General features: G+C 53.0%; 1 protein-coding gene across 2 annotated transcripts; it reads left to right on the top strand.

The window, feature by feature from the left end:
• Nucleotides 1-446: 446 nt before the first annotated feature.
• On the top strand, nucleotides 447-22,597 carry ADA2 (adenosine deaminase 2; the record flags this gene model as incomplete). Of its 2 annotated transcripts, none has more annotated exons than XM_079714212.1 (9): nucleotides 447-949; nucleotides 1,714-1,939; nucleotides 3,105-3,315; nucleotides 16,095-16,222; nucleotides 17,606-17,696; nucleotides 18,949-19,057; nucleotides 21,517-21,674; nucleotides 22,093-22,295; nucleotides 22,498-22,597. In XM_079714212.1, the coding sequence occupies 9 exons, from the start codon at nucleotides 514-516 to the stop codon at nucleotides 22,595-22,597; spliced, it is 1,662 nt and encodes a 553-aa protein (XP_079570338.1). The 2 variants fall into 2 exon arrangements, with proteins under 2 accessions (XP_079570338.1, XP_079570337.1); XM_079714211.1 differs by having other exon boundaries at nucleotides 637-949; nucleotides 22,471-22,597.
• Between the last annotated feature and the right edge of the window lie 1,062 nt (nucleotides 22,598-23,659).

Genomic DNA, 23,659 nt, shown 5'->3' with positions numbered 1-23,659 from the left:
GATTTCCTGAACCAATATTCTTCTCTCCTATTTTTGTCCTACTTTCTAAAAGCTTCTCTTCAGTTCCATCTTTTAATATTGCTAGTCAATGTTTTAAATTTCAGCTTCCATGTTTTTAATTTCTGAAAGCTCGTTTTGTTTATTTTTTACACCGCCCTGTTCCTCTTTTAGGGACACACATCTTTTCTCATCTCTGTAAAGATGTTAACCATGGTTCTTCTGGACCTTCTTTCGTTTCCTGTGCTAGTTCCTTCTCTGTGCTATTTTTTAAGTTCCTTTGTTATGCTGGAGCCTTTCTTCCTAAGCCTCATCATCCTCTGCTCTCCGGCTGTATTTAGAAGTGAAACACTAAAACTCCGATGTCAGTGTCTTCCTGTGCATGTGAGCAGGGCTCGCGGAGGACAAGCCCTGGTCTGGGAGGCCTCGTGATGAACTTTTAGGTGGGGAAACCTCCCTTGTCTGTACCCAGAGGTCTCTTCTCTGGGATTTCAGGGAAGGAGAAGTGTCGTGTACATGCTGCCTCCTGGTCATCGGAGTATAGGATGGGAGGAGGGCAGTCCAGCTTCAACACTAAAATCTTCAGCTTCCCCCCTTCCCAAGTGTCCAGCAGAGCGATTTCCTCTTCCAGGCGTCCCAATGTCCGTGTCAGGGCGACCAGCCCTGCCCACCCTGCTGCTGGCCGTGGCCATGTCTTATTTCTGCTCGGCCACATCCGGAGACGAAGCACGAAACCGGCTGTTGATGAGAGAGAAGATGATGCGGATCGGGGGGCAGCTGGTGCTGAAGCAGGAGGAGGAGCTGGCCAACCAGAGGCTCGGGGCCCTCAAGGAGGCTGAGATGCAGGAGGCCCTGAGGGCGGGGAGCATCCCACCCAGCATGCACTTCTTCCAAGCCAAGAGCCTCATTGAGAAAAGTGCGGTGTTCAACATCCTGAAGAAGATGCCAAAAGGTAGGGGTCTAGAGGGGACGGTTCTGGGGTCCTGGGGACATAGGAGGTACTAAATTGGAGCCGGTGGTTCTTGTTCTGAGTGGAGCCCAGACTCCACTGGGGCCCTGAGCCCTAGTCCTTGCTGGTGGGCTGGGGGCTGGGGCTCCACGTGGCTGCCGTCCACCCTGAAACCAAAACCCTGGCTCCGAGGGGACTCGGCCTCAGACAGATGGCAGGGAGGGGGCTTGGACATCACCAGGCATCCCTGGCAGGGCTGGAAGTCGTCCCCTGTAAGAACCCTATCCCTCCCTGCATACATTCTTCTAGCCTTTCCAGGGGCTAAGTTACCGAAGAGGATGTGTCCTGGATAAACAACACATTTCTAGGACTTCCCTGGTGGCGCAGTGCTTGAGAGTCTGCCTGCCGATGCAGGGGACACGGGTTCATGCCCCAGTCCGGGAAGATCCCACATGCCGCGTAGCGGCTGGGCCCGTGAGCCATGGCCGCTGATCCTGCGCGTCCAGAGCCTGCGCTCCGCAACGGGAGAAGCCACAGCAGTGAGAGGCCCGTGTACTGCAAAAAAACACCCCCCAAAACAAAAAAAAACCCAACACATTTCTACTACTTTATTGCTACTGTCCACTGGAAAAAAAAATGCACAACGTGAGAGCTGGGAGTTCAGTTTTATTTGGGGCAAAATGAGGACTATAGCCTAGGAGACAGCATTTCAGAGGGTCCGGCATCCGCTGCCCTCACCTCACACCCCGCCGCGCCTCTCCCTGCAGGGGCTGCCTTACACATCCACGACTTCAGCATCGTCAGCATGGACTGGCTGGTGAGAAACGTCACCTACAGGCCCCACTGCTATTTCTGCCTCACCCCGAGGGGGACCCCGCAGTTCAGATTTGCTCACCCGACTCCCCCCACCCTGAACACAACAGAATGTCCCGCGTGGGTTTTGCTGGAGAAGTTTCGAAAGGGGCTGCCGAACGTCACCGAGTTTGACCACAGGTGGGTGGTGCTTTGGGAAGAACCCGTCTCGCACCTGCGCAGGTGGGGTTGGCGTGTGCGGTGTCCCCGTGGGACAGACCCTTCTAGAAACACCTGGCATTAAAAAAGTCAGGAGGCTTTTTCTCTTAACTTTATGGGATCTTTTGCTTCACCAAGGCATTCAACACCTTTCCCATCCGCAGCAAGTTCCTGGTACATTTAAAACCCGATTTGAAAAACAAAAAAACAAAAAAAAACCCCCTGATTTGACCAGCGACACTGCTGCTGCACCGAACGGGATTTGTCTGGACCGTCAGTAAGGCCGGAGACAAGGGGATTCCCAGCTCCTAAGCCAAGAGGGCCCAGGATGGATGAAACAGCCTGAAAACTTGATGGCCAGCTCCCTAACAGACTTGTATACAAATATTATAATAACTATTCTAATCGTAGAACCATCTACAGAGGGCTTTCTTGAGGTATTTCCTTGATGAGTAAGAAAATGCAGCTCAGCCTGCATTTTAAGGAGGTTGCCCAAGGCCACACAGCTGGTAATCGGCTAATCAGGGAAGTAACCTGCGTCCTGTACTGCCAAGTCCACGATTATTTCCATCGGACCTCGGGCTTGAGTTTGCTGGGGCTGCCACAATGAAATACCACAGACGGGGTGGCTTAAAGAATACAAATGTATTTTCTCTCAGTCCTGGAAGCTGGAAGTCCAAGATCAAGGTGTGGGCAGGTTTCTCCAAGGCCTCTCTGCTGGGCTGGCAGACGGCCGCCTTCTCACTGTGCGCGCACCCCTGGGGTCTGGGACACCAGCCCTGCTGGGTCAGGGCTCCACCCTCACGACCTCATTTAACCGTCATTACCTTCTGAAAAGTCCTCAGCTCCAAACACAGTCACACTGGGAATTAGGGTTTCAGCATATGAATTTTGGGGACACAATTCAGTGCATAGCACCCTCCAAGGAGAGCTTGGTCTGAGATGTCCATTCAGTGGGGTCAGCCTGGCTAAGAGGCCAAGGGGGACAGCAGAGTCTGGCTGGTGGGAGCATCCTGCCAGGTGTCTCCTGGGGAGCACTTGGAGGTCCCAGGGTGGGGGGCCTCCGTCAGGGAGCCTGGGCAGGAGTCCTACAGGCCGGAGTTGACAGCCTGCAGCAAGCCTCTGCCCACCCTTTGTATCCTGACAGCCTGCTGAGGAATTTCACTCTGATGACTGAGAACCCCCAGGCGACTTATGCAAACCAAGACATGGTCTGGGCCAAGTTCGAGACCATCTTCTTCGCGATCGCGGGCCTCGTGAACTACGCCCCGGTATTCCGAGACTACATCTCCCAGGGCCTGGAGGAGTTCTACCAGGACAACGTGCTCTACCTGGAGCTCAGAACCATGCTGTACCCGGTGAGTCCATCTCTGCTCTCCTCTGCTCAGGCTGGACTCTCTGCTCTCACCCTGTAAGGCTTCACGGGCTCCCCACACTAGTGCTGCACAGGACCGAGGGCCGGCTTCACCCCTAAGTGGCCTGGTGCCTTTCCGGAGGCCATGTGAGCAAGAAGCCCTGGGCTGGCCCTGAAAAACTGGGCACGTGCCCCTCACTGCCCGTCACCTCCCTTCCCTCGGGATCCCCACGGCCCAGCTCCCCCCACACGCACGGGGCCTGCTGATGCCTCGGCACCTGCCCTGGACTCTGGGCAGTGCCTCGTGCCCAGAACATCCTTGACCGTCTCCTTTCCTATCCAAATGCGCTACTGTGAGTCCCACAGGACGATGCCCTTGGTGCAAGGCCCGCTGGGCCTTTCATCTGGTAAATGGGTCTAGTTGCAGGTAGAGTGGGGTCTGGTGAGTTCCTGGGGGCCCTCTCTGTGGAGCACCGGGTCTTCTAGGGGCAACAGAGACATTTGATTTGACTTTGAGGAAGAAAGGTCAAAGAGAAAGAAAAGGGAAAGATTGAGAAGAGTCCAAAAGTATCCCAAAGTGTCAAAATATTAACAAATTGCTCACTAGGACCTTGCATGTTGGCCAGAAGCAAAGGGTGATGGGGTCTCAGGTACCTGAGACGGGCTGACCTCAGCTTTGCAGACCTGAGCCGGGGGAGGCAGCAGGGTGGCTGGGACTCCAGGCTGGGGAGGCGTCCCACAGGGAGCCCGGGCGGGTCAAGTGCTGCCGAGAGAGGACCCTTCTGGTGGGTACGGAAGAGGACTTTCCTGAGGACTTCTGGGGGGAGGTGGGGATTGGGGGTTGAGGGAGTAGCTGGGGTACTGGAAGGCTCTTCCAGTACCTTTAAGGGGGCTCACAAGAGTGTGTGCATTGCGCTGTAGGGGAGCATACTCGCCCCCAAAAGGGTCACCTTGGCATGTGGATTATTTCGAGCTGAAACAATCAAGGCCCAAAAGACTTAGGAAGAGACTTTGACCCTCCCCCTAAGTGTCTAAAAGCACCTAAAGGGCCTATTCTCAGCACAGAGCGGTATCAGAGTCTCTGCAGAGACTACGGCCAGGTGTGGTCGGGGGACCCCTCAGGGCCTGGACACCAGAGTCCACTCTGTCCCACTGTCCCTGCTGGCCCAGCAAACATTTGTTTACCAAACACTTGCTTTTTATCACCCTGTGAATTGCCTTCCTCCCCTTTGAAGTCCCAAACCCCTACCCCCAACAGCCTCTTTTGTCTTGAGCTGAAGATGGTATTTAGGGTGAGGGCTTCAGCCATTTGGGTGAGTGGCCCAGTCTTCCTGGGTCTCTCCCACGTAGAGCTGTTATTAAACTTTTGCTGGATTTTCTCCTGGTAATCTGTCTCATGTCAGTTTAATTCTCAGACCAGCCAGAACCTCGGAGGGTAGATGGAAATGTCCCCCCTACACCCTGACAGTTGGCCAGTTGGCCTAGGCAGCTGGATTCAAACTTACTGGCTGGACAGCCCTGGCCCCAGGCTCCTGCATCTCAGAGATCCTGGCAGAAGGTGAGAATCCTTATGCTGTCAGTCTGCTGGATCTCTGCCTGCAGGGGCTTTTGGAAACAGTAGTGGTAAGAGTCCTTTTTCTCTTTTCTAAAATCAGATTAGCAGGAGAAAATATTTGTGGAGCTAGTTCTTGGGCCTTAGGGCCTCTGGGTCAGTGAGTTTGGAAGAGAGCTCTGGGCTTGTGAATCCTTTTCCTCCCAGAGATGGTCGCTGTTTTTCTGTGTTTCTGTCTTTTGTGTCATGAGGAAAACCATTGGTCGGATTGGTTTTACTTTTTTCTTGTTCTGTGTCTTGAGAGTTTGGCCTCAGCACCCGTGAGAAAACTTTGCTGGTCCTGCCGTCCGGAAGGCGCAGGTACCAGGGCATTTGGTGGCCAGTCGGATAGACTGGGATTCCTAGCTGTCACCTCTGGTCGGAAGCACAGGCCACACCTGGGCTTGCAACCAGCGTCCTTGTCCGACTGTGCCGGCTCCCGGGGGTTTGTCACAAGGGGCCTCTGCCATCTCAGCCTTCACGGCCGCCTTTCCTTCCTTAACCATCCTTGGGGGCGAACTTTCTGGAGCTTGTGAAGCTGCGTCCTTTGCACTCTCCTGCGACACCCCTTCTGTTCATGGTTAAGCCAACGGAAGCCTTATGGTGTGAGTTGGTATTACGATCTCACTGTCAATGGCCAGAGGATGGATACTTTGAACTGGAAAAACTTCTAAATTGGTAAATTTTTTAGAGACCTCTCCTTGTAAACACCTGTTTTATTGGTACCAATGTTAAGACCAAAAGGTTACCTTAACTCAAACGAACAAGATGGTTTGGGAAGCCGTATGGAATTCAGTGTCCTAGCTTCGCCTCATGGGTCTTACAGATGCTAATAAAAACGGTCCATTAATTAACAAGGGAGTGAGAAGAAGAGTGAGGTCGGGACTCTTTCCAACAGGATAGACATTTGTAAAGGGTCATTAAGGGGAGAGTCACAGGACTGGTCCCAGCAGTGTGGGAATCTATAGATGGTTATTAAGAAATGGGATGACGGGCTTCCCTGGTGGCGCAGTGGTTGAGAGTCCGCCTGCCGATGCAGGGGACACGGGTTCGTGCCCCGGTCCGGGAAGATCCCACATGCCATGGAGCGGCTGGGCCCGTGAGCCATGGCCGCTGAGCCTGCGCGTCCGGAGCCTGTGCTCCGCAACGGGAGAGGCCACAACAGTGAGAGGCCCGCGTACCGCAAAAAAAAAAAAAAAAAGAAATGGGATGAATACAATGGACATTGATGGGATTAAAACAAAGGTTTTGATAACAGCACTACCTAAGGCTGGGTGGGCCAAAGGGACCCCCCGCCATCCCCCCCAACATGAAAGGGCCCCAAACAAGTCCTCTCTCTTTCCCCCAGTTTGGAGAAATTTAAAGGCCAGGACACAAAAGTGACACCTAATAAGCCGACCTGCAATCCCAAGGGCAACAGTCAGGCTGATTAACCAAGTTAAAGGTTGACAGGAGGGCCTGGGTCCCTGGGCTGGACTCCGCACTGGGGACCCATGGCCTTTGACAAAGGAGGGCGGAGGGAACTTCCCCTGACCCCTCGATGCGGGAGCCCCAGGAGCTGTGGCACCAAAACCGCTCGTGGAGCCGAGTTGGGGTGTGAGTGTAGACAAGGTTTATAAAGCTTGGAATGTTTGCGGAGTGTTTGATGGGAACAGATGTGATGTCCAGCTGAGAGTGCTTCCCCGACAGTATCCAAACTGGTCTGTCATTCATCCAAATTATTGAGTGTGCCAAGGCCTTGCCACACTCAATAATTTGGACTGACTTCAAGGGGGGCACTATTTTGGTTTTGTTACCATATTCCATGGTCTTTGTTGGCTCAGAAATTTTACTGTTTGTACACCCAGAAGTAAAAGGGCTCCAGAGGACTGACACACATTGACCAAAGTCATAAGAGACAGATGTATACACAAGAAAGTCAGAATGCAGTTTTCAGAGAAAATTATCAATCAGACCAGTCACGTATGCTTCCACATCAGTAAATTCTCTCTTGAAGACAATTTTTTTTAATTGAAATATAATTGATTTACAATGCTGTGCCAGTCTCTGCTGTACAGCAAAGGGACTCTGTTTTACACATATATACATTCTTTTTTTTTTTTTTGAGTATAACTGCTTTGCAATGTTGTGTTAGTTTCTGCCGCACAGTGAAGTGCATCAGCCATACACATACACGCATCTCCTCCCTCTTGGACCTCCCCCTACGATCCCACCCAACTAGGCCATCACAGAGCACCAAGGTGAGCTCCCTGTGCTAAGCAAGTTCCCTTTAGCTATCTATTTTACACATGGTAGTGTATTTATATACATTCTTTTTTTAATACTCTTTTCCATTATGGTTTATCCCAGGAGACTGGATATAGTTCCCTGTGCTGTACAGTAGGACCTTCTTGTCTATCCATTCTAAATGTAAGAGTTTGCATCTCCCAGCCCAACCCCAAACTCCCCGGCCATCCCTCTCCTCCACCCCACCATGGTAACCACAGTTCTGCTCTCTACGTCTGTGAGTCTGTTTCTGTTTTGTAGGTAGGTTCATTTGTGCCATATTTTAGATTCCATATGTAAGTGATATCATATGGTATTTGTCTTTCTCTGTCTGACTTACTTCACTTAGTATGATCATCTCTAGTTGCGTCCATGTTGCTGCAAAGGGCATTATTTCGTTCTTTTTATGACTCATATTCCACTGTATATATGTACCACATCTTTATCCATTCATCTGTTGATGGACATTTAGGTTATTTCCATGTTTTGGCTATTGTGAATAGTGCTGCTATGACCGTAGGGGCGCTTGTATCTTTTTGAATTATAGTTTTGTCCGGGTATATGCCCAGGAGTGGGATTGCTGGATCATATGGTAGCTCTATTTTTAGTTTTCTGAGGAACCTCCATACTGTTCTCCATAGTGCTGCACCAACATACATTCCCACCAACAGTGGAGGAGTGTCCCCTTTTCTCCACGCCCTCTCCAGCATTTGTTATTTGTAGACTTTTTTTTTTTTAATTTTATTTTATTTTTTTTATTAGTTTCTGCTTTTGTAGACTTTTTAATATGACCATTCTGATTGGTGTGAGGTGACACCTCACTGTAGTTTTGATTTGCATTTCTCTAATAATTAGTGATGTTGAGCATCTCTTCATGTGCCTACTGGCCATCTGTATGTCTTCTTTGGAGAAATGTCTATTAAAATCTGCCCATTTTTCGATTGGGTTGTTTGTTTTTTTGTTGTTGAACTGTATGAACTGTTTGTATACTTTGGAGATTAAGCCTTTGTCAGTTGTAGCATTTGCAAATATTTTCTCCCATTCCGTAGGTTGTCTTTTTGGTTTTTTTATGGTTTCCTTTGCTGTGCAAAAGCTTGCTAAGTTTGATTAGGCCCCATTTGTTTATTTTTGTTTTTATTTCTATTGCCTTGGGTTGAAGGCAAATCTTAACTTCTCCTGAAGCCAAACTATCTGATATTTTTGCATTCGGAGTCTAATTTTTAAATCCTGGGTGGGATCCCTAAACTGACTCTATTGCCCTACTTTGAGTTGAAGGGTCAGGGGACCCTGTCGTGGAGGCTGCTCCAGCCCTGAGAACCCGTCCTTCCCGTCCTGAGTCAGGGCCTCCTTTCCCCCACTTCCAGGTCTCTACTCTCCTGTGTATCCTGGATGACTCCCTTTTCCTGGGATATGTTCACACCTCCTTGAGGTCGGCCCAGGTGAGGGTGTGCATCTCCACCAGGATCTGGTGATTGTTTGCTGGTTTAATGCTGAGCACAGACCTGCATACCTATTTCTGATTATTGGGAAGTGGGAGTGGGCCTGACCTTGGCCCCCAGGAGAGTCTTCGTCAGCCTTGTGAGCAGAGTCAATAAGTCCTGGGTACAAACGATCCTTTCAAAAGAAAAGAGAGGGTCCAGTCCCCCTTCTACTAAGAGAAGAATTTTGGAAAGAGATGAGCTGGCCCTGGACTAGCCCGTGTAGGTTGGAGGACAGTGCATCTCCCAGAGCCATTAGCCAGTGCCCTGTTTGGCCTGAAATCCCTTCCTTCACTCAGCCTGGGCCCCGCCCCCTAAGCCCATCCTCCTCTGGAGTCCGGTTTAAGCCCTGCCTCCACCCACCCCCCACCTTCTTGGGACTGGCTTCCTCTCCTTGAATCCCCGTGTGTATGTCAGCCCTGGTTTCCCAGCTAGGGAAATGGCTGAATCATTTCAGACCCGGCAGAGTCCTCCAGAGACTCCAGGGGTGATAATCACGCTTAGGGGTGGTAGGTGTACATGGGACTAAGTTGGAGGTGCTCTTTGGACCCTGACCTCCCAGGGTCCCAAATCTTGGGTCTTGGGTTGGGCTAGGAAGCTGCCGAGTTAACTAGCTAAACACCACTGTCCCCTGCACCCCTTGGTTCCAATGCAGATGATCTGACCCAGGCCACACTTCAAGACCTTTTGAAAGCACTTTATCTGCATTGCCTCCTTTGAGCCTCACAACCTGCACTTTGCAGAAGTGGAAACTGAGGCTCGGAAAGGTCAAAGAGCCTGACCCAGGCCATGTGGGCAGTAAGTAGGGACGGGACAGGGGCCGGGGTGCTGGGTTTTGAGAAACCCTGTGGGGCTACACGCATCTCAAAAGGAGCTCCCCGATGGGCTTCCGGCCTGGGGGCGTCGCTTCCTGTGGGCACATCCTGGCAGCTTTCGCAGAGTGGGGAGTGGGAGGGAGGCCTCCCCTTGGGGAGGGGCCTTGGGCTCCTGAGGGGGAAGGGGAGAGGAGGGAGAGAGGTGGGGAGAGGAGGGAGAGAGGTGGGGAGAGGAGGGAGAGAGGTGCGGAGAGAGGGTCTGCGCCCCTGGGGAGGTATCTGGGGAAGCTGCAAGGAATTGGACCTTGCTTCCTCCCCCCTCCTCCCTCCCCACGCTCCTTGGGGACACTTGGCTCTGGGGTCTGCCCTGGGGACCTGCCCAGCTAACCTCTCTCCCCACCTCCTCCGGCACCCAGCCAGGGCTCCTTGAAGGTGGAGGGCGGCCAGGATTTGGGCTGGGGTGAAGACTAAGGGGGATGGGATTTGCTGTTTGCTCTGGTCTGACCCTGGAACAAAGGGCCCTTGCAGTCCGGAGTCTTTGCCTAACGCCCCCTTAGCCAGAGTAGGGGAGCCATCAACACATTAACAACTAAAAACGTCTGCCCTGGAATTCTTTTCTGAGCCCCCCTGCCTCCCCCGCCTCGCCTGTGGGGCTAATTCAGGGCCTGGGATGATGTTGATGGACTATCCCACTGCCCAGCCTCCTATTGTGTCACTAATGCTCCATCACAAAGGCCACTCACCCGTAGCAACAGTTGCTAGGCGGGTCTGATCTCCTGGGCCCCATCCCCGCCCCCTCGGCCGGAATCGGAGACTCAGACTGGGTCGGGCCAGCCTTCCGAGAGGAGCTCCCAGGGGATTATGCACAGGAGCTAGCCCAGCTGGCATTTACCCGTGGGCGGTCTTGGGGGGGACACGTCGGGGGCCGAGGGAGCTCAGGATGGTCGTTCGCGGACGGCTTCTTGGATGCTGTCACTTGTGTAACCAGCGGTCCTAGTGCTCCCCCTACCCACTCCCAGGGTTTTCTCCTGGATTCTTAGCAGAATCCTTCATTAGAAACTCCACCTGGCTTTTTGCTCTAGTGACCCCGTGTTTCACGTCATTGGTGTCGCTCTGCAGAATCCTGATGGCCGCACTTTCCTACCACGTTAGGCTGTGGTTGGGCTCTTAACAGGGCTGTGAAATTGACAAAAATGGTAGATCTTCAGCCTAGAGGTGAATTATTACATGGGAATCACCTGGGCGAGTTTATAAAACCAGGTTCTATCCCCAGAGAATCTGATTTAATTAATCCGGGGTGGGATCCAGGCACTTTCTCCTCACTAGGTGGTTGGAGACTTTGAGACAGCGTCCCTCCACCGCGATGCCGCCGACCCCCAGCCCCCCACTCCAGCCAGGGAGCCTCAAAATCCTCATCTGTAAAATAAGACCTACTTAACAGTGCAGTTTTGAGGATTAAATGAAAGCTCTTGGCTTATGCCTGGCACATAGTAGAAGCTCAGTTAATGCTTTTTAAGTGAATCGGGCTCTAGAAGTGAAAGCTGGTTGTATTCGGAACTAGAGCTTCTGAGTCCTAGTTTCTGGTCTGACACAAACTAATTGTGTGACCTTAAGCAACACTGCCCCCAAATTTCCTTTCTGTTCCGTCAGCTTCAAATTCTTTAATTCCATAATATCATAGACAACGGGAATTTGTAATCTTATACTAGTTTATGAAAGTAGTATGTAGTTTGAATAACTTCCCCACAAATTTACACTGCCTCAAGTAAACTGTAAGATTTGAGATAATCTAAATTGAGTCCAATGTGTTTTTAATCCAAGGGGGCTTATTATAGGGACATAGCCGCTTTTGTACCACTGAGCCTTAGTTGAATGACAGACCCCTTCTCGTACTTACAGGTTGTTACATTCTTAGATGGTAACTCATCTTCCTAGGACAACTGCAGATTTGAGTTGTTTTTCTGCATCTGGTGATAGGTTGCTAATAACAACACTGTATTACTAGTTATCATTTCTTTTTTTAAATTTTATTGGGGTATAGTTGCTTTACAACGTTGTGTTAGTTTCTGCTGTATAATGAAGTGAATCAGCTATAGGTATACATATATCCCCTCCCCCTTGGACCTCCCTCCCACACCCCCCATCCCACCCATCTAGGTCCCCACAGAGCACTAAGCTGAGCTCCCTGTGCTATACAGCAGGTTCCCACTAGCTATCTCTTTTACACGTGGTGGTGTATGTATGTCAAACCTGATCTCCCAGTTCATCCCACACCCCTTCCCCCATTTTGTTCACATGTCCATTCTCTACGTCTCTGTTTCTATTCCTGCCCTGCAAATAGGTTCATCTGTACCATTTTTCTAGATTCCACATATGTGTTAATATACGATATTAGTTTTTCTCCTTCTGACTTAACTTCACTCTGTATGACAGATTCTAGGTCCATCCATGTCTTTACAAATGACCCAACTTTGTTCCTTTTCATGGCTGAGTAATAGTCCATTGTATACATGTGCCACATCTTCTTTATTCATTCATCCGTCGATGGCCATTTAGGTTGCTTCCATGTCCTGGCTATTGTAAATAGAGCTGCAGTGAACATTGGTGTGCATGTATCTTTTCGAATTGCGGTTTTCTCAGGGTATATGCCCAGTTGTGGGAGTGCTGTGTTATTATGGAGAACAATATGGAGGTTCTTTTAAAAACTAAAAATAGGGGCTTCCCTGGGGGCACAGTGGTTAAGAATCCGCCTGCCAGTGCAGGGGACACAGGTTCGAGCCCTGGTCTAGGAAGATCCCACATGCCGCGGACCAGCTAAGCCTGTGAGCCACAGCTACTGAAGCCCACGCACCTAGAGCCGAGAAACCACTGCAATGAGAAGCCCACGCCCCAAAACCAAGAGTAGCCTCCACTCACCGCAACTAGAGAAAGCCCGCGCACAGCAACAAAGACCCAACGCAGCCAAAAAGAAATAAATAAAATAAATCTATTTTTTAAAACCCCTAAAAATAGAACTACCATATGACCTAGTTATCATTTCTGAGTGCTTTACAAATATTAGCTCATTTGATCCTTGCAACAAGCCTCTGAGGTATGATTGGTTTGGAATATATTGTATCTCACTGGAGCCTGAACCCAGAAGGCTGACCACAACCTCAAACCAGCTGAGAACTTTCCTCTGAGGCTTGGCTTCAGAGCCTGTTCTAACTGCACCAGTGCGGCTGTGAGGGGCTGCAGGTCTCACACTGGAAAGGGTCTCCGCTCCTGGAAGTGGGGGGCTCTTGAGTTTTCAGATTCCCATCTTGGTGCTCCCATCAAGGCTGCAGTTTCTTGGGCAGAGGCTGGAGGCCAGAGGGGCATGAGCTTAGGGCCTGGGCGGCCCCAGGGGAGACTTACTGGGGTGCCGGAAGACCAGGAAATGAACTGGATGCGGCTTCAGCATCTGCCCTTGTGGCTCTCCGTGCCACGGGAACTAGCAGTGGGACCGCTGACAGAATCCATGAGTGGGAACCACCCTGAGTGCAGCCCCATCAGGCCTCCATGGCACCTCTTGTGTAGCCATGCAGACTCGATTAACCTGTCAGGGATCTTCCTTTAGACAGAATGTCATGTGTTGATCTATATATTTAAGTTCCTTTCTTTTGTCTCCTGTGCCCCTCCAACATCCGTCTATCCACCCATTCCCTAAAACGTGCCGTGTGGGGCTTACTTTTTTTTTTTTTTGGCCGCACTGTGCAGCAGGCAGGATTAGTTCCCCAAACAGGGATGGAGCCCACGCCCCCTGCAGTGGAAGCGCGGAGTCCTAACCACTGGACCGCGAGGAAAGACCTAGCACTTTTTTTTTTTAATTGAACTCTAGTTGGTTTACAATGTTGTATTAGTTTCAGATGTACAGCAAAGTGATTCAGTTACACACATATATATGTATCTATCCTTTTTCAGGTTCTTTTCCATTATAGGTTATTGCAAAGTATTGAGTATAGTTCCCTGTGCTGTACAGTAAGCCCTGTCTTAGTATTTTTAAAGCTGCAAGTAGGGATTTCCCTGGTGGTCCAGTCGCGCTTCCACTACAGGGGGTGCATTTTCGATCCTGGGTCGGGGAACTAAAAAAAAAAAGAAAAGAAAAAGGTGCAAGTAGACAGCACTCTTCTTAGGTTAAAGCTTGTTTCTGGAGCGCCTCCTCTGGTCCTAGGAGAGGAGGTGGGAAGGTCAAGCGACACGGACTCCGCTCTCAGGGATCTCCGACCCAGTTGGGGTGTCTGGACAGGTGACTTGTAATGACGGAGCAGTCAAGGCACGGGGCAGAATTCTGTCCTTCCCTTCTGCAGATCAGGTGGGTAATGCCAAGATGACGTCAGCTAATAATTTTGGGTTGAGTTAATACAATGGTTCTCAAACTTTTACTCACAAAATCTTTGAGGATCCTAAAGGGCTTTTGTTTATGTGGATTATATCTACTATATCCTGTACAATATAACCAGTATTAGAAACTAAAACTGAGAAATTTTCAAAGCACAAGCCTACACAATTACACCATCTATTTTGTGTCAGAGCAATATTGCCATATATGATGCAGCTTCTGGAAAATTCTGTACACTCTGAGAGAATTAGAGTGAAAAAGAAAACATCTCAACATTTTTATGAAGACAGTTTTGAATTTGTAGACTTTGCAAAAGTCTAGGGGACCCTAAGCGGCTCCCTGACTATCCTTTGAGAACTGTTGGAGTACAGCATCGAAGATTTGAAGATTCTAACAGAATGCCTTGATCAGTAACAAGAAAAGCATTCTTTTAAAAAATCCTTTGGGGACTTCCCTGGTGGTGCAGTGGTTAAGAATCCACCTGCCAATGCAGGGGACATGGGTTCGAGCCCTGGTCCGGGAAGATCCCACATGCCACGGAGCAACTAAGCCCCTGCACCACAACTACTGAGCCTGCCCTCTAGAGCCTGCAAACCACAGCTACTGAGCCTGCGTGCCACAACTACTGAAGCCCATGCACCTAGAGCCTGTGCTCTGCAACAAGAGAAGCCACTGCAATGAGAAGCCCACGCACCGCAACGAAAAGTAGCCCCCGCTCACCACAACTACAGAAAGCTCGCGCGCAGCATCGAAGACCCAACACAGCCAAAAAAACCCCACAAAACTTTGTAAGTAGGAAAGGAAGAAAATAAGTTTCCTTTACCTTCTTACGTTCTGTTCTTGGGATGTGCAAATTAAACTGACAAAAGCAGGGCTTCCCTAGTGGCACAGTGGTTAAGAATCCGCCTGCCAATGCAGGGGACACGGGTTCGAGCCCTGGTCCGGGAAGATCACACATACTGCGGAGCAACTAAGCCCATGCACCACAACTACCAAGCCTGCGTTCTAGAGCCCGTGAGCCACAACTACTGAGCCCACATGCCACAACTACTGAAGCCCGCGTGCCTAGAGCCCGTGCTCCACAACAAGAGAAGCCACCACAGTGAGAAGCCTGCGCACCACAACGAAAAGTAACCCCTGCTCGCTGCAACTAGAGAAAGCCCACGCACAGCAACGAAGACCCAGCACAGCCAAAAATAAATAAATAAATTTATTTTAAAAATAAAAAATAAAATAAACTGACAAAAGCCACATTAACAGGAGAAAAGGCATAGAAATTTTATTTGATGTTAACGTTTAATTTTTACGTGCACGGAGACCTTCATAGAACAGAAGTGAAGACCCAGAGAAGTGGGTAGACCAGGTTCTTATATACTACAGTATTTTAACAAATGGTGAGAAACTGTGGAAAAGCAATAAGACAAAGGAAAAGAGGTGTGGGCTTCCAGGTGCAGTAAATTGTGGGGAGGTGAGTGTACGGGGGAACTAATAGAAGACAGGGGTTATTTTAGTCAGGTTTGTCTGTTCAGATCCAGCTTGGAGCCCAGTTTCTGTCTCCAGTGATAAGGGCTGTTCTCCTGGAATATGGGGGCTGGAAGGGGGCGCCTTCACAGACAGAAATATATGTCCTGCTCTGAGGCAGAACGGAGGGCACAGAGCTCTGTCTGCTTTTGTGCTTCTTAACTGCCTTCAGCTCAAAATAATCCTTATGTAAAAGTGGGATCTTTGGGGGTAGCACATTCTGATACCCTTCAGGACCCCCAGAGGTGGACAAGCAAAAAGCCTGCATTTCCCCTCCGCAGCTTTTCTCTTGTGTCACCGACTGTGCACCCCTGGCTCTTCCTACTCTGCCCCTGACCATTGCACTCTTGGTGTCCCTAGTGGCTTGGCCACCTCAGGGGTCCCCCGCCTCGGGATGGGAGAGTGAGGAGATGAAGTGGGTTCTTGGAACACCCTTTGTGGCTTGTGTCCTGTCCTCAGCTGGCCTGTTCCTCATTTGCTGCACAAATGCTTACTGAGCACCGACCACATGCCAGGCACTGTTCCAGGTGCCAGGACCCAGCTCTGAACAAGAGGCAGACACCCCAGCCTCATGGCCCCAAAGAGCATTATCCCATTCAGGGCTGGGACTTCTGATCAACCTCAGAGGCCGTCACAGGCACTGAACAAGGAAATCACAGAGTCCAACCTAGTTTTGGAGACCGTTGGCAGTTGGGACTGGAGATCTGCTCCGCTCACCTCTGACATCTGGTCGGGACCATGCTTCCCTCGCAGGTGTATGAACTGAACGGGACGGTCTACAGCCCAGAGTGGTCGGTGAGGTTGTACGAAGAAGTGGCTCGTGATTTTGCAAAAGAGCATCCTGGGTTTATTGGAATCAAACTCATTTATTCGGATCACAGGTGAGAGTGAGCACGGCTGAGGCTGAAGCAGCTAGGAGGAGACGGTGGGGGGAAGGGAGAGGAGAAAGGGGTGGGGAGGGGCTGGGAGGCTGGGGCTAGAGCCCCCGGGGGACTCCATGTGCCGTAGCGCGAGTGCAGAATCCACTCTGAAATCACGACCAGGCTGGAATGAAGAGCTGTGGCAACTTTCCAGATCATTCCAGGCTGTGACCCACACTGGCCTGGGTCATCAGTTATGGGTTTAGTGTTTTTGCCTGAATGTTTTTTGCTTCAATCTGCGGCCGGGTTCAGCCTCACGGCAGCCACGTCTGTGTGGAGACCTCTGGGAGCTGCAAAGAAAGACTCACCCTTGCCCCAAGCAAGAGAAGGAAGCCTACAGCGGAATTCGGGTTTTACCGAGGAAGGGTCTCCCTTTTGTCAAAAAGCAGCCAGTCTGGACCGTCGGTGCCGTGTCCAGCTGGAGGGTTTGGGGAGGACAGACCCCGCCTGCTCAGCCCCCCGCCGGGGGAGGTGGGAGGGCAGTCAGACCTCCCTGGAGCCCCCTCCCCTCCTGGTGAGACTTGGGGCTGCCGGAGCTGGTGGGCCAGGGTGGAGCTGGCAGTGGTGAACGGTGGAGGGTCCCGGGGGCCGGGGGCAGGAGCGTGGCTGCACGGCGTCCCCTTGGCGCTTGGGACAGAGGCAGCTGCTCCCGGCACAGAGGAGGGGCGGGCAGGTGTGGGGCTCACAGAGCCAGGGATGGAACAAGTGGGCCAGTGCCTCGGCCCCATCACGGACTTGCGCCTTTTCTCTTTGTGCTTCCGTGGTGTCGCTCCCGCCTTTTCCCCCCGCCCTGGGCTGGAAGGGAGAGACGTGCGGGAGAGAAGAGACACTTTGGTCGTGTGGTTTCTGCAGTGCCCAGGCCTTGCTGACGGAACCAGGGCCCAGGCCCAGCTGCCCAGGCAGGGACTGGGTGGCCTGTGGTGTTTCACAGGTGCCCAGGGAGCAGTGGGCTGGGCACATCCAGGACCATCCTCTCAGGGATGCGGGGCAAGCTTCGGGCATGGCTGCTTTGCTTCAGCCAAATGCAGACAAATAAAACTGCGTTATTTGTTTTGACCCTGTGGGTCCCCGTCCCCACTGGCTTTCCAGAGCCTATGCTCTCTGTGGACCCCGCTGGAGTCCTTGAAAGGATGGATTTGGGCAGAATTTCTCCGTGATGTGGCACTTGGTGGGCACAACAGCCTGGATGGGGCGGGGTGGTGTGGGAAGGGTGGCTGGGTGCCCTGGACGAAGCCAGACTGGCCGTGAGGGGCGCTCACGACACCCACCGGCCCCGAGGGGCGCTCATGACACCCACCGGCCCCGAGGAGCCTGCGCCCGTGCTTCTCTCCATCTCTCCCACAGGTCCAAAGATGCGTCCACCATCACGAAATCCATCCAGACAGCCATGGAACTTCGAGCCAGGTTCCCCGGGATGGTGGCGGGGTTTGACCTGGTAATGGGCCCAGCCCAAAGCCCTCCGGGAAGAGCTGGGTGGCCGGCACCACTGAGACCCTCCCTCGGGGCCTGGGGGGCGGGGAAGGGAGAGCAGAAAAGTTCAGAAAAAGGCTAGAAAGGGAAGCTCCAGAACAAGGAAGGGCCAGGATGAGGGGCTGCCCCCCACCCCCCGGCCTCTGCCCTGCTCTGGCCTCAGTGCCCACGACACATCGCTCTTCAAGCTGCAGCCCAGGGCTGGGGTGTCTGGAAGGAGACACGGGGCTGGGCCGGAGCGCACCGTCCAGGATCCGAAAGCGGCCCCGCCCCCTTCACCCCAGCTGTTTCCAAAGCCCCCTCACCTCCCTGCCCCAAACAACAACCAGGCCACACTTCCAGGTGACAACTCCGTAATCTCATTAAGAGGCTAAATTAATCTAACTGGCTAAATGCACCCCTGACCCCCTCTTCCAGAATCTGCACATTTTACTCGAGACTCTGCTGAAGCCCTTACTTTCAGACCCACCAGGGCCCCGGAAGCGGATCTCAAGGAATTGTTTTCTTTGGACCAGTGTGTCCTCCTGGGGTCCTTGGGGGCTGCTCAAGGGATCCGGCCTCTCCATCCCCTTTTCCCCTCTGTGCGCGGCGCCTCCCGACCGGTCCCTACAGGACTCAGGTGCACCAGTCCTCGAGGGAAGCCGGGCTGGTGTTGTTCAAAGGGTCGGCTCCCGAGCCCCACGTTTCCTGGGGTCTGCCCTCTGTCCTGCTGCGCTGAGCACCCAGCTTGTGTTATCACGAGAGTGTCAGCGCCCCTCCCCGCTTTCTCTCCCAAGGCTCTCTCACTCCCGCCCCTGCGGGTGGGGCTTCCTTTGAAGAGCCGGACTTTGGTGCAATTGCTGTCGGGTTAATTACAGCTGTGGGACTCTGCTGGGAGCTGCCAGGCCCGGGGACCCCAGGGGTCTAGGGCTCAGGCTCTCCCGCCCTCTCTGTCTCTGTCTCTGTGTCTCTCTGAGTCTCTCTCTCCCCCAACAAGGAGCTCGGGCTGGAGCGCAGGGCTGGGAAGCCCGTGTGCAGGACACCACGCAAAGGCTGGGAGGGTCGAGGTATACAGCCTCTGAATAAGGGGGGAGTTGTTTCGGGGCAATGCGCTCTCTTTTTCTTTCCCAGTCCTGCTACTGGTCCCTCTCAAAAGGCTGTGTGCCTGAGGCCTCGGCAGTGCTGGCAGGCACAGGGCTGCAGGGCACACCAGCAAGGTCCCCCACTCTGTCCTGCAGGTGGGGCGAGAGGACACGGGCCACTCCCTGTATGACTACAAGGAGGTTTTGATGATTCCAGCCTCGCTGGGCATTAAGCTGCCTTACTTCTTCCACGCCGGAGAGACAGGTGAGCCTGTGACCCCGTCGGGGACAGAGGGGGTGATGGGCAGGGGCCCTGGCCATCTCTGAGGGCACAGACGGGACACCGGGAAGCGGACTGACAGCCCCAAGGCGTCTCGCGGCACCTGTCCCCTTCACGTACATGATCACACCCGTCCTGACAGCAGCGCCCGGAGAAGGAGGGACGGCGATGCTGGGGCAGCTGCCCTCCACATACATTACTCCCAGCTCTCAGCCGGTCCTGCCAGGAGGGCGCTTTTACCCCCATTTACAGGTGAGGAGCCCAAGGCTCCAGCGAAACACGGTAACTGGTCCACGGTAAGGAGCTGGGAACCTTTCTGATGATCTCCTTTTTATAAGGCATGAACTGTGCTTCCGAGGTTGACTCACCTGCAAAGTGGCACACCAGAGGGTGGTGGGAGAGGGACCACCAGACCAGCGCCATGTCTGGGAGGCCCTGTCCACATCCACCAGGCTGAAGGGGGGACCCCACCCCACTCAGGCAGCCTGGCTGCCCTTGTTTCTGAAATGCCATCCACCCAGCCATGTCTCTGCTCCTCAAAGCTCAGTCCACGGGCTCACTGGTCATCGCTCAGCCTCCAGACATTCCAGACCTTAAATAAAACATGTCAACCCTTGGGCTTCCCTGGTGGCGCAGTGGTTGAGAGTCCGCCTGCCGATGCAGGGGACGCGGGTTCGTGCCCCGGTCCGGGAGGATCCCACATGCTGCGGAGCGGCTGGGCCCGTGAGCCATGGCCGCTGAGCCTGCGCGTCCGGAGCCTGTGCTCCGCAACGGGAGAGGCCACAACAGTGAGAGGCCCGCGTAACGCAAAAAAAAAAAAAAAACCCAAAAACCCATGTCAACCCTCAGCAGAAGCAGCACCCGGTCACAGCTGTGACATCAGATCCCAGGGAAGGTTTGGGGGGCTTAGACCTGCTGCATCCCGACTGGCACCCCTCAGAGCACCTTAGGCTCCTGCCACCCGAGAAGACCTAGGAGACAAGGGCAGAGCCGTGGGAGCTGGGATTTCACAGCGGGGCTCTAACCTTGGGGTCTTGCATCATCTCCCAGAGGAAGGCTCCTGTGCACTAATCTCTTATTTACTTATATATATAGGCTGCCCCGGGTCTTAGTTGTGGCATGCGAGCTCTTAGTTGTGGCATGCGGCATGCGGGATCTAGCTCCCTGACCAGGGATCGTGGAGTCTTAACCACTGGACCACGAGGGAAGTCCCGCCAGGGAAATCCCACGTTAATCTCTTTTTCCTGACATTATTTTCAAGTTCATTTAGATCCAAGCTGTTCTAGGAGATTTAAAGAATTGTTTGTGGGGATGGGGAAGTGGAGATGGGTCAGGGGGTGTGTGTAGTGGGGGCGTTAGCCTTGAAGACCGCGTGGTTTGGTTGGGAAAATCATACTCACCTCTGTGAAATCATCTCAGTTCCAAGACGCATGGTCCTAGGAGAGGATTTTGCCAGGACTTGGGTATTTGATATCTTTATTTAAAAAGAAAAAAATATTTGAAAAGAAGTATTAGTTAGGAAACTAGTGAAAATCCACCTGAAGCACATGCCCTCACCAGCAATGGGAATACTTGGGTTTCATTCCCAACAGAAAAGTGGAGTTTTCACATTTCACATGTGAATCAGTCAGGATGCTTTTGGCATCCAGGCATGGGGCCCTCCCTCACACCTGAGTCTCACAATTAGGTCTTCTGTGATCTCCCGCAATAAGCAACCTCTGCTTTCTTTCTCTGTCCGGGATTTCACCCCACTTGGTCACAGATAGTGAAGTCACAACCAGGCGTGACCAAAGAGGAGCTGTTTCCTCCAGGGCACCTCCTTGTACGGGGTGGGGGGAAGCTGCAGGAGTCCTCACCCACACCCTCCCCCCCCAGGCTGGCAGAGTCAGAACTGCCTTGCTCACCTCCAGCGAGGCCCTGCCAGCGGAAAGCTGCCTCGGGGTGGCTGGTTCCTGCCGGCTGTTGCCATCCTGCTACGGGTTGTCCCAAGAGTTCTGTTAAAGATAGAAATTAAAGTACGTACAAATCATTATAGTGACCGAGTCTGCAGCACATTCTTGTAGAGATCCTACACATAAAATTCCCAAAAAACAGCTCTGGAAACAAACATGAAATGGAAAGAAAGAATATGGACGGTGGGTCGGGTAGGCCAAGGCTGGAAACCCAGTTTTGCTGCCTCCTACCTGAGGACCTTTCCTGAGTGTATAAAGCCCGTGTGGGTTTCAACTTCCTCAACTGTTACATACGTACATACATACATACGTATCTATAGGCAGGCCGCACCTCTCTTCAGCATCGTCATAAGGAAAACATGTGCGCGTGTGCGCTCTTGTGTTAGTGTTCATTTCTCTTCCTTTTCCTGCTTGGGGAGTCTGGGCCCTTCACCTGCAGATGGTCTGTGGGTCCCATCCATCCTAATGAAGACCCACCCCCTTTATTCCTAGACTGGCAGGGTACTTCCGCAGACAGAAACGTTCTGGATGCCCTGATACTGAACTCGACCAGGATTGGCCACGGGTTTGCTTTGAGCAAACACCCGGCCGTCTGGGCTGAGGCTTGGAAGAAGGACATCCCCGTCGAGGTCTGTCCCATCTCCAACCAGGTACGCAGGCTCCCTGGGGCCGGTGGAGGGCACTCTCCTCCCCCAGCCACGACCAACCTTTCTCCTGCGTAATCTCTCCGTTAACTCCCTTGGTTTCTCTGTCCCTCCACTATCTCACTCCCGTTCATGAAGTTATGTAGGAATGGACTTTGCCTAAACCGTTCCTAGTAATGAGGGTCCCCAGTGGGGCGGGATTGTGGGTGAAGCTGTGAACAAAGCTAAAGGGGCCCGGGACGGACACGCAGAGGGTAGTGTGGGGTCCCACTGCCGCGCAGCTGCTTGGGGCTTTGTGCTGAGGACAGCTGCTGCGAGCAGGACCAAGAGAGACCAGATGTTTGTGGAGAAAACGAGGAATCGCACGGCCTCACCTTGCTCGTGACGGCTCTTCATGGATGCACGGTTGTCTCTGACTGGGCAGGTTCTGAAGCTGGTGTCTGACCTAAGAAACCACCCTGCAGCTGTGCTGATGGCCACCGGGTACCCCATGGTCATCAGCTCTGATGACCCCGCTACTTTTGGAGCCAAAGGCTTGTCCTATGATTTCTACGAGGTCTTCATGGGCATCGGGGGGATGACGGCCGACCTGAGGACACTCAAACAGCTCGCCATGAACTCCATCAGGTGGGTGTACGTGTTCTCCTCTTTGGTCACCGCCTGTGTTGACCGCTGCGAGGTTTGCGCGGAGGCCTGAAGCTTTCCGTGCGCTTCTCCGCATCGTCTCTTAGCCTGTGACTGCTCTCGGGCTGGGGACATGGTGCCCTGCCAGCATCCGAGGTCCCCTCCCGCCCCTCCCCAGGCTGACCCGGGCGCCCCTCCCCCGCAGGTACAGCACCCTGTCGGAGCCGGAGAAGCAGTTGGCCATGGCGACCTGGGAGGAGAGGTGGCAGAAGTTTGTGGCCCAGCTGGCAAGGGGCCCCAAGTGAGGAGACGGCGGTCTGTCACCCGCTGCCTCTGCTTCCCTCCGCCCCGGCCTCACCTTCTCTCAGCCGGTCCAGAGCCCACGGAAGTCACCTCCGTCTCTTTACCAGAACCGACCTGAGAAGGCCACCCTCAGCCTCCACCTTGCCCAACCTCTCAGAGCCTCATCCGTGGACCCCACACACCTCGTGGAATGTCCTCCCTCGGCCTCAGTGACACAACCCCTCCGGGTTCCTGCTTCCCTCCGGCCGCAGCTCCCGGGGGTCCCCGTCCCCAGGCTCCTCTCGGCCTGATCTCGGGTGGGCGTCCCTCAGCTCAGCCCTGCGCTCTTGTCTCGGCTGCTTCCCTCCCCTTTTCTCTCTTCACTCCACACTCTTCTCCTGGGTGGTCTCGTCCCCTCCTTCCCTTTAGAAACCGCGTACTTGTGGATGATTCCCAAACCTGTGGAGGATTTCCAGTCGATACACTCGATGGCCCACAGGAGCCTCGGAGACTGGCTCCGAGCCATGCCTCCAGTCTCGGTGACTGGCATCTCCGTCCACGCGGCGCAGAGGTGGTCAGAGGAGGCCTTGCCGCCCCTGCTCACCCGCCCTCCCCCCACCGCCGCTGCCTGCCCTCCAGCCGCTGTACACACTCTGGCCTGACTCACAACAGTCCCTAGCTGCTCCCTCTCTTCTCTTTGCCCTTTCCAGCTCATTCTCCCGGAGCAGTGACTGTTTAAAGTTAAATTAGGGGCTTCCCTGGTGGCGCAGTGGTTAAGAATCCGCCGCCAATTCAGAGGACACGGGTTCGAGCCCTGGTCCGGGGAGATTCCACATGCCGCGGAGCAACTAAGCCCGTGCACCACAACTACTGAGCCTGTGCTTTAGGCCCTGTGAGTCACAACTACTGAGCGCGCGCCTAGAGCCCGTGCTCCACGGCAAGAGAAGCCACCACAGTGAGAAGCCCATGCACTGCAACGAAGAGTAGCCCCTGCTCGCCGCAACTAGAGAAAGCCCGTGCACAGCAATGAAGACCCAACACAGCCAGAAATAAATAAAATAAACAAATTTATTTTTAAAAAAGTT

Source organism: Hyperoodon ampullatus (assembly GCF_949752795.1).
Source record: "Hyperoodon ampullatus genome assembly, chromosome: 11".
NCBI classification, from domain to species: Eukaryota; Metazoa; Chordata; class Mammalia; order Artiodactyla; family Ziphiidae; genus Hyperoodon; species Hyperoodon ampullatus.
The sequence above is the reverse complement of the archived record's forward strand: the minus strand, read 5'-3'. Positions and strand labels throughout refer to the sequence as shown.